The sequence below is a fragment of the Takifugu rubripes genome, chromosome 4, assembly GCF_901000725.2.
Source record: "Takifugu rubripes chromosome 4, fTakRub1.2, whole genome shotgun sequence".
Classification (NCBI taxonomy): domain Eukaryota; kingdom Metazoa; phylum Chordata; class Actinopteri; order Tetraodontiformes; family Tetraodontidae; genus Takifugu; species Takifugu rubripes.
The window spans coordinates 13,231,583-13,248,184 of record NC_042288.1 but is presented as its reverse complement, the minus strand read 5'-3'; the positions used below and the strand labels follow the sequence as shown (position 1 = coordinate 13,248,184).

General features: G+C 43.1%; 2 protein-coding genes and 1 long non-coding RNA gene across 4 annotated transcripts; 1 reads left to right on the top strand and 2 right to left on the bottom strand.

The window, feature by feature from the left end:
• Window positions 1-269: 269 nt before the first annotated feature.
• On the bottom strand, window positions 270-1,189 carry LOC115249518 (uncharacterized). The gene is made up of 2 exons (XR_003888197.1): window positions 751-1,189; window positions 270-659 (listed from the first exon to the last, which is right to left on the bottom strand). It is a non-coding gene; the product is annotated as an uncharacterized lncRNA (long non-coding RNA).
• Window positions 1,190-12,175: 10,986 nt separating this feature from the next.
• On the top strand, window positions 12,176-13,881 carry LOC105416372 (uncharacterized). The gene is made up of 4 exons (XM_011603390.2): window positions 12,176-12,327; window positions 12,413-12,470; window positions 12,814-12,848; window positions 12,929-13,881. The coding sequence occupies exons 1-4, from the start codon at window positions 12,308-12,310 to the stop codon at window positions 13,482-13,484; spliced, it is 669 nt and encodes a 222-aa protein (XP_011601692.1). The 5' UTR covers window positions 12,176-12,307; the 3' UTR covers window positions 13,485-13,881.
• fuom (fucose mutarotase) lies at window positions 13,640-14,913 on the bottom strand. 2 transcript variants are annotated; one of them, XM_029834995.1, is made up of 6 exons: window positions 14,802-14,913; window positions 14,443-14,511; window positions 14,298-14,368; window positions 14,091-14,189; window positions 13,942-14,015; window positions 13,640-13,828 (listed from the first exon to the last, which is right to left on the bottom strand). In XM_029834995.1, exons 1-6 carry the CDS (start codon window positions 14,860-14,862, stop codon window positions 13,765-13,767), a joined length of 438 nt encoding a protein of 145 aa, XP_029690855.1. In that variant the 5' UTR covers window positions 14,863-14,913; the 3' UTR covers window positions 13,640-13,764. The 2 variants fall into 2 exon arrangements, with proteins under 2 accessions (XP_029690855.1, XP_029690854.1); XM_029834994.1 differs by having other exon boundaries at window positions 14,711-14,854.
• Between the last annotated feature and the right edge of the window lie 1,689 nt (window positions 14,914-16,602).

Here is a 16,602-nt window from a genome sequence, read left to right as displayed (position 1 = left end):
CCGGGAGGGTTAGTGGGGTAGGTCGTCACAATATATTGCACAAGTTTTTTTTAAAGCTTGCCCGCATTAATACAAACATAGAGAGAGACGTATAAATATATATAGATATCATTTTCGAATTAGATTATTTTGGTATCATGTCATTAATCCCAAAGTTTCTGTTTAATATTATTGCGATGTTATTTTGCCTGAGGGTAACCCCCCCCCCCCCCCCCCACACACACACATACACAGGGACCTTTCTGAAAACAGTGAGAACATGTTGTTTATTGTAAAATTTATGACCACGTTTCATTTAAACAGCAAAGCAATTTGCCCAGATTTATGGCATATTAATGTCACCGTATCTCCTGGCCTGTAATTACATTATTTATGTTTGTGTAGTCTCCATATTTCGACCATGTTCTCTCAGCGAGACAGTGAAACCGCACTAATGTTGCAGAGACTGGCTGACGGGAGCCTTGTTTTGCAGCTCCTCTCCTCACTGCGCGGCTGTTTCCCTCTGACACCAATAGTTGCGGGGCCCAAAACAACGCGCAGAATTTACGTCTGCAGCACCGATGGTTAAATGGAGTTAACCGTTTCTGTGCCCGAGGTATTCTCTGCTTTTGATCCCGCTGTGCCTGGCGCCTGTCTGCTCCCTCTCTGCCTCCGCTGCTCTGCGTGACAGTGATGGATCGCTGGTTAACCATACAAGCTTTCAATAACTGTAATTTACTGCTTGACAATATTACATTCTCCCCTACTCACTGTGAACAACCACTCTTGCTCGGCTCCAGTTTTAGAGGGATCTCTGTGCTCCTCTGCTGCTGCATGATGAGCATTAAAATGATGTTTCCTGCTTGAAAAGACCCTTTTTGCTTTGGGAAATCTATCTGCACGCAGGCCTTTCGGAAGCAATGTGCAAATATGCGTCCGTGCGGCACAAACTGATCCTCGGACTGAACCTTTAGTTTTTATACAGAAACAAAACCAGAATTGTTGAGCCAAAAAAATCCATTTCAAGTTTTCAAAAGGTGCCGAGACATCGCCTCTTATTTTTTTTCCTTATTTTCTAACATTCCCTCCACTTGAATCTTCTCCTTGTCCGTCCTGTTGAGGGTCCATGGAGAGACGTGTACACGCACGCCGACCTAGACATCCGTGCGGGGTCGTGAGACGTCTCTCGCCGGTTTCCACGGCAACCTCATTCGCCCCTGTCTCTCTCGATTTAACAAAGTCTCATAACCAAATAATAATTGACTGTTGATGACGTCAGCAGCCGTCACACATCAAAGGCGAGGGATGAGCTCACCTCTCTGACATTAAAAGTGCAAAGATGTAACAAACTATTAAGACAAATGCATAAATCTTTCTCATACGTGACAAATGAAAAATGTAAACACTATTTGCCAAAGTGGGGAATCAAGCAGGTAATCATGGGTTCCTCTTGAGCCAAACACATTAAAGCAAGCTTTGTATGTTTAATTTTGTTTTTTTTTAATAAGAGTTGGCAGGACAGCGGGCCCTGGAGTCATGTGGTAGAAAGATTTATGAAGGAAGCAGCGGGAGCTGAGAGCGTGTCACCTTTAACAGAGACGGAATGGCAGCATCGGTCTGGTCTGAGTGGACCTGCCAACATCTTTGAGAACGTGGTGTTTTTATTCTCACCTGGAGAAGAGTCGTGTTAATCACATCAATGTGTCTCGTGCTTGGGGAGAAATTTATCCCTAATTTAAAGTTACTGTTGCCTTCAAAGGCCGTGGAATATTTGTTGAGAATAAATCCAAAATGTGAGTGGGTGAAGTTTAATTTCATTCAGAACAGTCGTAGGAGTCAGGAGGGCCTGAGGTCTTCTCACTGATGTTTCCCCTTATCTGATCTGGGTTTGAACGGGAACTGCAACAACATGTCGGCTTTGACAACTTATTTCATCTTTCACGCCATCAGCGCAGTTTGACACGTGAGCTGGTGCACATGCGTGTGATCGGCTCAAACCTGTCAACGGCAAGAAAAGGGCTGATGTGACCCGCTGACCGGAGAACGTTCCAGGTTTTCCTCTTCTAACCTGCCCCAGGTGGCGCCAAACCACGGAAGTGATTGAAGGCCTCATCAAATGGGACACAACGTCGAGCTTATAGAATATAGCATTAAAAATGAATTCTTTTTACTAAACATAAAAGAGCATTTAATTCATGCTTCAGCCTACACCTGGAGCTTTGCCTCCTTTCTTATGGTCCTATTTAGATCATAGAGATGAAAGAACAAATCCACAGACTCATTTAATATTCCAAATTCAGGACGCTGCAACCCTAAAAATCCGAAATTTCAGATTAAATGTAAATGTGTCACACAGAAGGATATGCTGAGTTCTGTTTTAAGCACTTATGGGAAGGATGGCATCTCGAACGGAACAGTCGTGTCAGCTGACACCCACGGCCTTTGTAATTACCCGATGGGTTGTTGATTGGTTAAGTGCTTTTCATGTATCCCCTATATGTTAGCAGGAGTCGACCGCTAGGGGAAAGCGTTGACATACGAGCGGTGAGTGGATTGTTATGTTCCTGTGTGTTTTGTGTGTAGATTATTGGATTTGGTGACAGGACGGCGCGTTCCACATGGCGTCTGACAGGGACGAGCAGAGTGGCTGGCTGACGGGCACTCGCCGGCGAGGCTTTTCCCGCAGCGCCAGGTGCTAACAGGTGAACACAGAGATATTGTTGCCTCATTGTTGTAATCTGGGAGGGAACGAAGGGTAGACAAAGGGAACCAGACACCCGCTCTGGACCTGAAACGAGCCCGGGGGTGAGCTCAGTGACAGCGTTGACAGCAGCGGGGGACTTAGCCTGCACTCAGTGTTGATAATAATGTTGATGCTCCACAAGAACAGTCCAGGAAAACAGGCCCGGGATGTCAAATTATCATAGATGCTTTATTATCCGGCTATGCCAGCTATGCAGGCGTTGTGGTGGGATGTGATGACAGCAGAAGGGCATCGCAGAACTAATGGAAGGAGCGGAAACCTGACACACACACACACACTTGGAGGTATTCTCACTCAGGTAGCATCACTGTTGCTGTATTTTTAAATATAGAGTAGCTCACTGGAAAAAGCACTTAAATGCATCATTCCAGTGGTTCACACACACACACACACACACAAACCCATCTATATTTATAATGACAGACCACACCACGGTGGGAGACAACACTGGAAACAGTTCAGTTTTGGCCTATTGCCAGCTGGTTTATGCTAAACAGCTGTTGTTGACTGACTAATTGACTAAAACGCGTCCCAAATATGTTAAAACCGACTCGTCTCAACCCGCTAAAGTGAAGGCTGCAACACAAGCAAGGAGCACGGCAACAGAACACAGAGGTGCCTTTGGAGACGATTGTGAAATGAAAAGAGAAACAGCCAGTCAAGGCTATGAGGAAAACACAAAGAAAGCTTCGCTTATCCCAGTCAAAACTGCTTTTGCATCAAATATGTATCTAAAAAAGAAGCAGCTCAGAACAGAGAACACTTGAACGCACCCTCAAGAGTCTAATGAGGGCTTTTTCCTTTTATAGCAGCCTACCAGCAGGGGGGCTCTTATTTTGTCATCTACTGTTTGGGAATAAGTACTTGGTTTTCAACACATGCATCATATCTGCAGTACTGTTGTAAAAATTTTATTCGATTCAGGCTCATAAAAGGAAAATTCTAGTCAATGAATTGGAGAAACTTGTATGTTGTGCTTTGATTATGGGGACTACAGAGGAGCCAAAACTGGAACAAATTGGGGTTACAGGCCTCAATTTGGGACGGTGAGAACAGTCCGATGCATTCACTCTTGCAGTTTCTGAGTTGTCCCCCCCCCCCCCAACTAGAATTTAAATCAGATTAATGTCGAGGTCACAAACCTTCTGTAACTCGACTGTCTTGTTCATTTCACATGTAAATCCTGACGCCAACGATAAAAAGGCCTCAATCAAAACATACTCAGAGCTCTAATGTGTATTTGTGGGAGAATATGTGCGCCTGTGATGTCAACGCAGTGACAACCTGAACAAATATGAGTTGATGCTTCTGAGATTACAATAGATTCCACATCGTCTCATGAGGAGTTGAAAGAGATGGGAGGGCCTGGCAGAGGCCCCTGAATAAACAACCATTAAATTCTCCATCCACGAGGAGAGCTTTCAGATGTTGGAAATTCTGTTAAACAAACAAACAAATAAAAGAAAAAAAAAAACAAACGGACTTATTACTCGTATTAGATGCTGGTAAAAGAAAAAAAAAACAGCGGGCAGATAGCGAATGGTCGTGAAACGCGAAGAGAAGAGAAGAGGGGGATGAAGTGATGGAAGAGAAGATGAAAGCTTTTGTGGTGCTGATGCTTAATGAGCTGGAAAACGCAATTGAACTCCTCCGACTGTGGAAATCGCTGTGAGGGCATCGTAAATTAGCGCCAGTGTGGGAGCTAGCCTGCTGACAGAAAAGGGGCTTTGTTCGGGGAAACTTTCTTCACAGGCTCGCAGCCGCCGAGTCCCTCACGGCCGTGACGCGGCGTCGTCTGTTTTGCCGCCACTCGTTGGCGAGGCCCTTTTTTTAAAAACCCTCTTTCCTTTTTTTACAGTCCTTTTAGTTTTATCAGCAGACGTCCTGGCCGTTCCCCCCATCCACGGGTCTTTACTCGTACCTGCTGGTTCCACTGGGACTCGAGAGAAAAGGGAGCTGAGGCACAATTTTAATATTTTGCGTGGTCCAAAGGGTGACACTTCATCCTGACTTTGCAGGCTTGGCACATGCCTTCTGTTACTAAGTGGCTTCATATTGAAAGGCTCTGTGGCTGCTTTTCTCTCTCCCACTGGGTGCCAGCCTCTCTGCCCTGGCAGCTGCTGGGCTGCAGAATGGAGCCATAGTTTCCCCTCTGCAGGTGAGCTGCGCAGCCAAAACAGGGCCCCTCAAAGAGCCTTTCACAGCCTCAATAGGAAGCTGACTTGGGGAAAGGGGAACGGGCACACAATGGCTGCCTTCTCTGGACACACAGAAGATGGAGATGAGCTATTTGGGCGCCGCTTTAGTGTCGCTTATAGCCATGTCGGGATGAGGTGATGAGGGACGAGGGGAGAAGATGGGTTGTCACCCGTTGTGTTTCAAAGGCGTGGTTCTTTCCCTTCGCCTCCAGTGAAAATGCAGTGGGTTTTTTTTTGTTTTTTTTTGTTTTTTTGCACATCTTTTTTGCCCTCCCCAATCTGCTCCCATCCCAGATCCTGGAAGTTGCTTTTGCCCCGCTTTAACTCTTCCCCATGAAGCCAGGAAAGAATGCGCCTCCCTCTGCTCTGTCACACCTCCTTTTTTTTGATGTTTGCTTTTTAACTTTTATGAGTAACAGCTTTCACAAAAAAAAGAGGTATGGAGAAAGCGAGGGTGATGGAGAAGGATGGAGGAATGGAAAATTAATATATCCCATGTCTGCGGTACTGCAGCAATATAATAAAATGTAATATGAATAAAAACATAATTACCAGTTTCCCCATATTTATAAACTGCTGTACCATGTACTACTTTTATAATTTGTCCTGGACAAATTCACTCACAGTGTTTTCCACAAAAATGTGCTCATTCTGTGCCGTCTAGACCTGAAAAAAGCAGGAATTAACGTTTTAGTTGTAACCAAATGATAAACGAATTGGGTGATATTTGTGTTTTTTCGGGGGGTTCGTTCATATATCATGGCATCCATCAGGGTATGTCCCTCCTCCTTTATTTGATTTTGCTGTTGTTTATATTTCACATAACCTTTAAATACAGATTACGGAGTCTTCGGCAGTCTAATATAATTAAGTCTGGTAAAAAGATGCTATCAGTCCATGTCTCATTTTCCTGTCTTTTCTTCCCTTCTCCCTCTTTCCTTCTCCTCCTCTAATCAGTTCCACTCTGTTATTGCTGGCCCCGGGCTGTTTACCTCTCCGCTAAACTGCTTTCACAAGCATGAGACCAAAGCCTGCTCAGATGTCCTCTGGAGCCCGCAGTCGCTGAGCGGCTGACCTTTCGCCGATTGCCGCCATCGTTATTGAATCAGCGCTCACTGATCTGGTGTTCCACACACCTCTTCACACCAGGAAAGGGATTTCTCCCTCTGAAGTTGCGCCACCATTTTTTAAAAGGTTAAGTGGTGCTGTCAGGAGCGAAGCAGACCAAAAGAGTGCGACCGCAGCCCTGGAGGACGTTAAAAACACAACGCAAACCAGGAGAGACAGTTGCAGCAGAGCCTCCGTGGACAGGCAGGCACGTGAAAGCAGCGCGCTCCGTGTCCTATTTGCTCTGCGGTTTTAAGAGAAAAGAAGCGTTTCCTGCAGTCGGAGCAGCTGGGAATGATTTGGTGACATTAACAGAATCCTATTCTGGCAGGAATCTTTCCTCTGGGATAAGTTCACTGGGCTATGTAAACCAATAATGTTATAGTAACCCTTCTTTATTGAGATTCATCTTGTGTTGCTTTGTTTGGAGAGAACACAGTCGGTATCGTTATTCTGTTAGTTTATTTTGCCAAGAGAGCGGTGACCTTTGAGTTTGACCTTTCGTGGTGGCACATTTGCTGCAACTGTATACGCTGAAATGTATTTTACATGCAGCATCGAATACATCAGCTCATTGTTGAGCAACTTAAACTGACGAAAACACTGTTCGTGTCAATCGTTTAGCACCGTTTGGGACTAAAAGCCAGGAATCAAGGGTATCAGAAAGAGAAGGATGGCAGCAAGGAGGTGAGCACAGAGGCCTCGGAGCCAGGAGGTTTAGAGTTGAATTCCAGCTTGTTACTATTTGGAGTTTTCATGTTTCAAAGTCGCTAAAATGGCTCAGAGAAAAGCTGTGTAGCAAAATGGATGATGTAAACCTGTAAACAAATGGAAAATTGAGAAAAAGTCAATATCTGAGCCAAATTCTCATTTTCTCTAAGTAGTTTTAACTTTCAGGCCAGACATCGACGACAGCTTCTTGTTTTCAACACTTGAGTCGGCTTAAATGAGCTCGTTTGATCGGCGGTGTTTTCACAATTGATTTTGGTGAAAGCAGAGGTAAAAGGATGTTTCCCACTCCACCAGTAAACAACCAGCAGGGTTGGTCAATTATGGTCTGTGATATTCAAAGTAATGTGGAAGGTGTGTGAACAAAAAAAGACTGTAGGACAAGGATGGACACATGCCTGGTTGGGTTTTTCTGCTCTTGTGAGGACAGTTAGCATGTCCACAGACGTCCCGCCGCGGACGATGATCATAAAGACCAAAGACGAGGGATTTATTTGAATCGATAGCTTTACAGTCAAGCCGCAACCAAGTAAACACAAACATTCTCCAAGTTTTTTTGTGTTGCCACAGGCTGAGCCTATGGTTTCTCATCATATAGAGGCACAGGAACTTGAGATTAGCATAGCTTTGTCCAGTGATCGTGTGTGTTTATGATGCTGATTTACGCTGAGGAACAAACGGAAAGCAGAGTAGATCGTTGGGTTCGCTAAAGTAACGGAAGACAGCAGGCACATTTCTTCAATAATGATGAAAGCGCTGCTCTCTTGTAACTGGATCCTCTCTGTAGCCGACAGCGCTCCGTCGGGGAACAGCAGGATCTTCTCTTTGACCCAGGAGCATCACCATAGATGGAAAACAAAAAAAAAAAGAGAGGGGGGACGGGCTGATCCTGACCGTTTCTGTGCTCTTTTTGGTAGAACATGTTGTAAATATAAAGAGGGGAGAAGCTTTGAAGAATATCTGTAACACCTGTACTCGCTGTCGGTCCCCTCCGTTGTCATCACAGTGGTGCCCAGGATGCACCTCCCGCTGAGCAAATTCAGCCGGTGCCTCTGTGGTTCTGGAGGTCAGAGGCTAAAGGTTAGGGGTACTCCAGCTGGCAACCAGGGCCGGAGTGGACTCCAGTGAGGAGGCATTCAGGCGATGGAGTAGGAGTTGGGGGGCTAAAGGGTGAGACACAGGAGGGAAGATTCTGTTCTCTTTTGTGGACTCCACCATCAAGCATCAGGCTTAAAGATGTATTGGTTGAATAAATTCACAGCTTTTTGTCTTGTGATTAAACACAGTCGGTAAAACGGCGGGAGACTTCCTACAAAGGGACAGTGAAACATATGTAATGCCCCCTGCTGGTGGGTTGCAGTAAATGCAATAGACTCGTTCTCCGGACGTTAACTTGGGCAAAGTCACTTTAAAGATTCTTATAAAAGACACCAAAAGCTGGAAAAGCATGTTTGTTAGAATGTTTGACAGAGCGTCACAGAGAGTTTATGCATACTTGGGGGTAAAATGCAGAAACGATTAAGAAGAAAGAAAATGTGGAGTTTGGAGGTCGACCTTGCAGCCACTTACAGCTACTGTCTGCATCTTTAAATTCATATTGTGTTTAGCTCAAAGTGTTCTGACAAGCACCACCTGGTGTTGTGAACTGGAGTTTTAAAGGCCTGGATAAGGTTTGTTCCAGAAAGGGCTCAAATCAGGAAACGGCTTCAAACAAATTTTTGCACGGTGCATATTTGTCATCATGCTCACCCTCGTAAACAACCTCGCAGCATCTGCTTCCCTGACGATACCCAGTCGGCGAGAGTTGAGCATTACAAAATGAAGTTAGATCATGCTATTCACAACAGAATTGTTTAACACAGGATCAAAATCATCCCTATGGCCGTAATTAGAAACTTCAAATAAAAAACAAGTTTGGAAAATATTTACTGCCTGATGACGTGAATGTTCAAACTGTAGCTACTTTTGCTCTGCTCCACTTACAAAGTGACATCATTTGGCCTAATTATTAAGGGTTTGGAGTAAATTGCTATATTTTGTAAAGAAAAACGAAGGTGCAGCCATAAACTTGCTGCACATGCGTTAACTGTGAGTGCACGTCAGTTCACCGTGCAGCTCTTAATTGGCAAACCGCATGTGCCAAGTGTTGGCATTTTACAGTGTTGCTAAACATAAGTTCTGCCGGGGTGGAAAAATGCTTAATGAGAAGCGTCCAAAACACCGTAAATAGCCATTAAACTGAGTTTAACTGCTTCCACATGTTTACTGAGTTTATGAGGGGTGTGATAGCGTGCGCAATATGTTTGTGTGCGAGAGGAAGGGAGGACAAACAGGGACCACCTGAGTGTCCCTTTAGATGCTGTACCTAAGATCTAATGATTCTATCGTTAGGACATGCTGTCACGTCATGTGCACGAGCTAGCATCGCTAATGGCTGCCACGCAGATCCTCAGATTAGCTGCCCCGGGCAAAAATCATTTTCCCCTCGCTGTCCTCTCTGGCGTGGAGGAGAGGGAGCCACGATTTGTCATCAGATACATTAGCTGCTTTCGTCTGGCTGCTGAAGCTTTATTTGTCTACCTTGGCTGTCATCAGCTTTATTGTTGTTGGAAAACTGTCTCAGGCATTACCTGCGGAGCCAGATAGTCGGTGCTCCCAGGGCCCCAGACTGACTGACTCATCTCTCCTCTCGGTTTAACCCCTGAAATCCTGACCGGTTCTTTCAGGAGAGGTTCTAGAAGAACAAATTCATTTTTAAAAAAAAGTGTTAAATGCTGCTGCTGATGTGGCAAAATGAGTTTACCTGAACATCAGAGTTCACCTCTGCTCTTCCCTGGAGGTCTGGCCTCAGCCCTGTAATTCACAGGGCTGATCTCCACTCTAAGATGTCTAATGGGTGTTTAATGGGTGTCGGTGAGGCCTCAATTAACTTAATTGTAGATCATTGAGTTAATTTCAGTGATTTAGAAAACCCCAGCTTTCCTGAATGTTGTGAGTGTGGGGGGGTGTGACGGAAGACTGTGAGCAAAGACAAAGGAGCGGTTAGCCTCAAATATAGCCCTGTGCTCCGGGACAACCTTTATGGGATTTACTGATAGCTGCAGTGGTGGTGACGAGGTTTATGTGCTGATGATTGTTTTAGTGTTGATAAGTCACTTTTTTTTTTTTTTTAAATATCTATGATATTTTAATCATCACAAACAAGGCTGCAGTTTGTGTTGAGGTTTTCCGTGGAGCCTGATGTCTCAAAGCGATTGTCTCCCGTGACTCTGGTTTCCATTTGTTTTCTCTGCCAGTTTATTGTTAATTAAGATCTCATTTGCAGTCAAGTCCAAACACATTAAAGGCCGCATTCCTCACTTTTAGCAGTAATTACTGGTGTTGCTGCAAAGACGGGACATCAGAGCGCGCTCTTGACGTTATGATGCCAGGTTAATCGGCTGTGTGCAGCGACACAATGTCCTGAAATGGGAGCGCACGCACACTCACGCGGGTCCAGATCGTTTATTAAAACTGGAATTTATTCAAACATCCACTCTGGTGGTTTTCCGTCATAAATTACTGCAAGCTGCAACATTTGGAGCAGCTTTTCCATCCCACACTTACAGGCATAAATCACCATTGAATGCTGCCTTTAAATACTTAAAGGCAGGCAATTTATTCTGGGATTGCTCCCCAAAGTTTGTGTTGTAAACACAGCCTGCATGTGTGCCTGCATTTCACATGTAAAATATTGGCCCATTTGAGGTGCTAATCAATCACAATAGTGCGCCTGGCTAAATAGGATAGGAAGCAGTCGAGATGTGACCAGATGAAGCCAAGCCAGTACTCTAAAAATATCCCACCAAGGGCTTTATCCTTATATTTTCTGCCAGTTTGAAAGGCCTGGATTTCTATTCTACCACATTTTGCGGGCAAAAAAATTACACAAGGTGGAGCTTTGCATCACCACATGCAGGTAAATACATAGCGGGCCTTATATCATCTTCCACACTAACAGTCTCTTAGTGGTGATGAGCAAAGCGGTGCATTTTCAAGCGTCTTTGATTTTTAACAATACAGTTTCTATTGCTGTAGTGGTGCAGCCATAATAATGGCTCACCTGTTTAGACTAAAGACAACAGTGATTCAATCGATGTGCTCAGGAGCTTTTTTCAATGTTGTTCTAAATTTGTTGGTTTTAGGCTTCCAATATACTTTAACATGCTTTTAATAGTCTATGTTAATCCAACTCGGAGACAAACTGCCGTCTAAGTAAAGAGAGCGAATCGAGTAATTATTGCCCAAGTTAAGAATAAAGGTAAAGAGAGGGGTCCCGTACGGACCCAGTTCATATGGATTTAATAGAAGACAGATAACCAGCAGACGCTTTGGAGCCATCCAAGTCCCTCGCTCCTGTGATGTACACGGAATGTACACGGAATGTACAGTGTGTTTACATTTGCTAAATCTACTTACATTATGACATTATTCAGATTCTTACCTTAAGAGCTCTTTTATAATTCTATACAGTAGAATCATCTGTCTCCTGAAACTGAAGCTGAAGACCTCAGCTGAAATAGATTTATTTCTGCCTGTATTAAGAATATAGTAAAATGTTCAGAACAGCCATAAATGAAATTGGTTTGTTTGTATTGGAATTGCACATATGAAGGTCCAGTCTTAGAGTTAAAAGCTCTTGATGTTAGGCATATTAGAGACATTTAGTCACAAAGGGATATAATCTAAAGAATGATGAGTATGCCTTTAACTCATGTAGCGTGACTGATTAGAGCTGACACACTCAACAGTTGCATGGTAAGGTTTATGCCTGGCACCAAGATCACAGTCCAATCATCTGCCTCCAATCTGTGTGTGCGTGTGTGTGTGTGTGTGTGTGCGTGTGTGTGTGTTTTAATAAATGACTGAAGCGGTATACGCTCCGTGCTCTCTGGGCAAAGTCCCTGTTAAACACACCAAACATGGTGAATATTAATGTTTTGTGGCTGAATGTTTGTCTGACCCCGACAGCATCAGATGCCTTTATGCCATGTACATAATAATAAATAGAATTTCAAACTCCAACTATGTTTTAACTAATGTATGTGGCTATTAAATATCAGAATCGTAGCATTATAAACAGGATATTGAAAGGTCAAATATACATGTATAGAGTTGCTTAAGCTAGTATAAAGATGAATATTAAGGCAAAAATCTACTGTAAGAATGTACAAAGATGTGTTCGGAATTGTTGACCGCTAATAACAAGGATAACCAGACTAAAATTCTCTATTTATAACAGGTTGTTTGTCTGCATAACCTGTTCATCTTTCCTCTAACATACATGATGTATTTAGATTTATAACTCTGAGATTCCAGAAATGAATCTGATTCATATTTTCAGATGTATTCTTTCCGTGACCAACAGGGGGCGCTGGTTCAAAGATACAAAGGTCAGGAAATATGGCTGTTTTATAGGCTGAACTTTGCTTTATTATTCCCACAGACGGTGATCTGAAAATTTGCTCCTCGGATCCTTGAAAATCCGAAGATGAAGGCGACGACATTTAGGTAGGATTTTGGATGGATCGTTAACTTGACGTTGTGTAAAGCGCCACTCAATCTTGACGCTGACCTTCCGTCTGCTCATTTTCAGGCTCTCTCTCTGTTCTCTTTTGATATTTGCCATCACAGCAAAGCCATATCTACCGCTGGTATGTACACCAGATCTCACTTCTGCCTGTAAATTCAGCAGCTTTCTATAAAGTGCTTGGAAACAATAATTGACCTAAAGACAGTTAAAGAACGTTCTAAAAACATGTTCATGTGGAAATTACATTTAAAAAAAGAGAAGCCACATTAATTGGCTACTTTAAATACCATTGCTAGTTTCAAACACATTTGTTTCCACAAACTGTGAAAAAGAACTAAATACGTTGATATTGAGTTACCATGGCAACATGGCTGTGTCTTGACAAGACCTTTGCCCTTTGATTGTGTAATACATGAACCATCTTTAGACAAACAATAATTCTTCCATTTCTTTTGTTTTTTTAGGGAAAATTGACAAATGAAGAAATCCAGGAAACGATGTGAGCTGCTATTTCAATTAACTTGAATTAATTTGAGTCATATTGATGGAAAGATGCCATCTGACTGCTCTTTATTTCAGGTCGAAACATGACGCTGAAAAGTTGCGCGTGAGAGTGGAATTGAGACCTCAAGATATGAATCAAGGTGTGAACGTGTGGAAGAGCGTGGAGGCTGAGCAGAATGGACCGCCTCTAACTGCTGAAGAAGACAGGGAGGAGGTGGACATGGACCCTGTCTTCAGTCGGGTTCAATCACAAGAACCTGAGCTGGACTGGGACCAAGTCTACCACAAACACAGTGAGGAGCTGCTCCAATATCTGACCCCACTGGGGGCCGACTCCAAATCTGATGCAGAGGTCCGTGTTGCCTATTCAGAACCAGAGAAGGACGAAGACGACGTGTATCACGGAGACAACCAGTATTCTGAAGTCCAAACAGAGAGCGAACAGAAGATAAAAGAAGACAGCGCAGTCAGAGTTTACCTGCAACCTGAGGAGGACAAGGACGACCTCTATCACAAGGACGTCCAGTTCCTTTTCCAAAGCGACCCAAAAGCTGCTGCTCCCATTGATGAACCATCCCAAAGGAAGCACAGCGAACCCGAGGAAGACCTGGATGATCTCTACCACCAGTGATCCCTCAAAAAACAAACCTCCATAGAAGGACAAAACAAAGAAAGCTAGATCTCAAAGGCTACACCAGGCACACAAATCAGAGGGGCCCCTCCAGGAGTCTTTGGAATGAAACCGCTGCTGATTTAGTTTAATCAGAAAGTACTTGAACTCACCACTGAAGAATGAGTGTTTTATTTATTCAACTATATTTGTGGTACAAATCATATTTACAGTACAAGCTGATTTGGTCTTGTGGAATCTGTAAAGTATATGAAATATCTAAAAACTTCCCATGTTTGCATCATTGTTGTCCAGCAGGTATGACCCCCTTCTTCAGTATCAGGTTGCCATACAAAGCTGACTCACTGCAAACACAGAAGACAATTTAGTATTAATAAAAAGATTTAACTGAACTGAACCTGCCTTTGAATTGTGTTGAAAAAGATTTATGTCTAATTATTATTGAGGAAAGACTGACCCGGTGGCTACAACAGCAAAGGCCTTCTTGGCTCGTTCATAGAAGGCGAACCTTTCGACCAGCTCGAGAGAACTCTGTGTAAACATCCAAATAATCAGATCGGCTTTGTTCGTTTTATGATCACATCACTTTCAAATATGCTGGTTTACCTGAGAGCCAGCCTGACTCAGGAGCTGTTTGTACTCATCCCACACAGGGACTGCTAAACCTCTGATTTTGTCACTGTCGACCAGCTCCATAACTGCAGCCTGGGAATGAAGATTAGCAAACACTCAATAATTAAGAGATTTAAAAAAATTCCCCACTAAAATGTTTCTTATTAGCACCACTAACGAGGCTTGACTCAGTAGAATTACCGGAGATGTGACATAGGTGTCCAAAGGCATAAGCCTCAAAATGGCCTCCAAAAGCAGTGGGATTCCCAAACCTATAATTATCACATACAGTTGGATAATTAATGGATCCAATGTGCACACTACAGCAGTTTGGAAAAATGTTTACCATCAGCTCTTATCTCTGTTGGGCCACAAGCACAAATGGATGACGCTGGGAAATTTGCATCAGCAAGAACTTTAAGAAGAAGAAAAAAAGACAGTAGAGAAGTTTAATAAATACAAAAGTATATTTGTAGCAACAGGTGGGGAAAGCCTGAGGTCAATGTGCTGCTGTCACTGGTGCGTTCACAAGGATTAGCTTCATTTAACATATTTTATGTTACTGTTTCCACCACCTAGACGGATCTTAGGTAATGTATTTTGGAACTACATACCCAGCTCATCCCCGTGGCCCATTTTAGCCAGAGCATAAAGCAACTCTGGCGAAAGAACAGACGGAATCCCCTTCAAAACAACCATACTCACGATCACTACAGAGGAAGCGAAGATTCCTCAAAAATCGAACCAAGCAAGAGATTACCCTCATGGTACTTCCGCCTTCGTTTAGAACAAGCTAGTAACCGCAACAGCGTCCCGCAATGGTCAACTACTGTCGATATCTATCTTGACATCTAGCTCAATCTTTGTCGACGCCAAAACAGAAGTGATGTCACTGGAAACCAGTTTGACTGATTGAGCCATTTCTTATTCTCACAATTTAAACATTAAAGCTAAATATCGTGGCTTTATCTACGCGCTCAGTTTTTTTAAGTCGTAGAGAAAAAAATGTTTGTCCAAAACATATAAATCATCAGAGATGCACTCTACATTATAGTTTGCAACTATTCGTAGTTATACACTCTACTGTAATGTCAATGTAATGTTCCAAGCGTTGCAGTCACCTATAACAAAAAAAAACTCTGATAAAAATTGACCCCCTCAAGGTATAAAATGTCATTAGTCCAATTCATGATCGCTTGATCTCGATGTTGTTTTTGACGCCCTTGGGTGGGCATAATGTGAAGCAGACAGCAGTGTGTTATTCTGACACGGTATGTGGTGCCAAGAATGTGAGATAATGAAAATATTTGTCAAATGAAAAACACTCCGCTATTCATCCGAGTCAGAAAAAAAATTCCAGCTGGATGGCAATGAAAAAAAATTCCGACTAAATCTTTTTTCGTCTGCAACCCGATTTATTAAAAAAAAAGACTGTTGCGAACATAAACGCATGATACCAAATGTACACGCATAGGCCATAGATTTCGTTTATTTTTTCTCCCTTTTCCGTGCCTGTGTGTCGTCTATAAATGTTGTGAGCTCAATAATTGCAAAAATTAATTCTAAATCATTAACTTCTCAAAATACTCTTTATTTTTAGGATTAACGAGAACGCACAGACACGCTCATATAAACTAATGCAATGCAAAACACACACAAAAAGCAGGAAATTAATTCTAGTTTATGAATTTGATAATTATTTTAGAGGGGGGCATTTGGTATGGGACGGGGCCCTTGCAGGAACTGGGCCTGTCTGTCGGGCTGAAAGCCCCTTTCTCCCTCTCTGGACACACGCTGCTCCGGCTTTATTTCCTCTTCTATAAATGAGTTTATCACGCCATGAGGATCTAGGCTGCCAAAATGTAACGTTTTGCCCCTTTTGTCCGTGTGGGGAGTCTCAATTGAATCTACATTTATTATTTTGACCTTTCGGTATAGCCTCAAAGAGGAACTTCTTTATTGGGGGCCTTCTCAGGAGACTTTTGTGCCTCCCCGCCGAGTGAGGAGACTGGCGTTTTTTCTCTCTCAGACCTTTTTGAAGTTTTGTTCCAGGGGGTTGACAAGAAAGCAAGCTCCAGGGAATATTGAATGAAAATAAAAATCAATTAGGCCATGGCCTTGTGACGATATGGGTCGCCGCCGTGTGAAGATCAGAGAGAAAAGAAGGTGTCCTGAGATGAGTGGAGTGGCTGGAGAAAGCGCACGCTAACTCAATTTGTTCTGGTGTTCTTTGAAGAAAAAAATATGGTTTCAAATTGAAACAAAAGACCCGAGATTTGCAGCTCAGCCTCAGTCTAAATTCATGAGGTGGACTGTATTTTCCACACCGGCTACCTTCCAATTTTTGTCCAACATATGGTCTTAAAATAAATCCTTTTAATGACATTAAAAAAATCATACAAATTTGAATTTATTATCAATCCGTGTTGAACTGGAACCTTCCAGCAGATATTGATAAATGATCTGTGATATTTGTAGCCTGGTGTTGGTTTCTGGACTTTTGGAA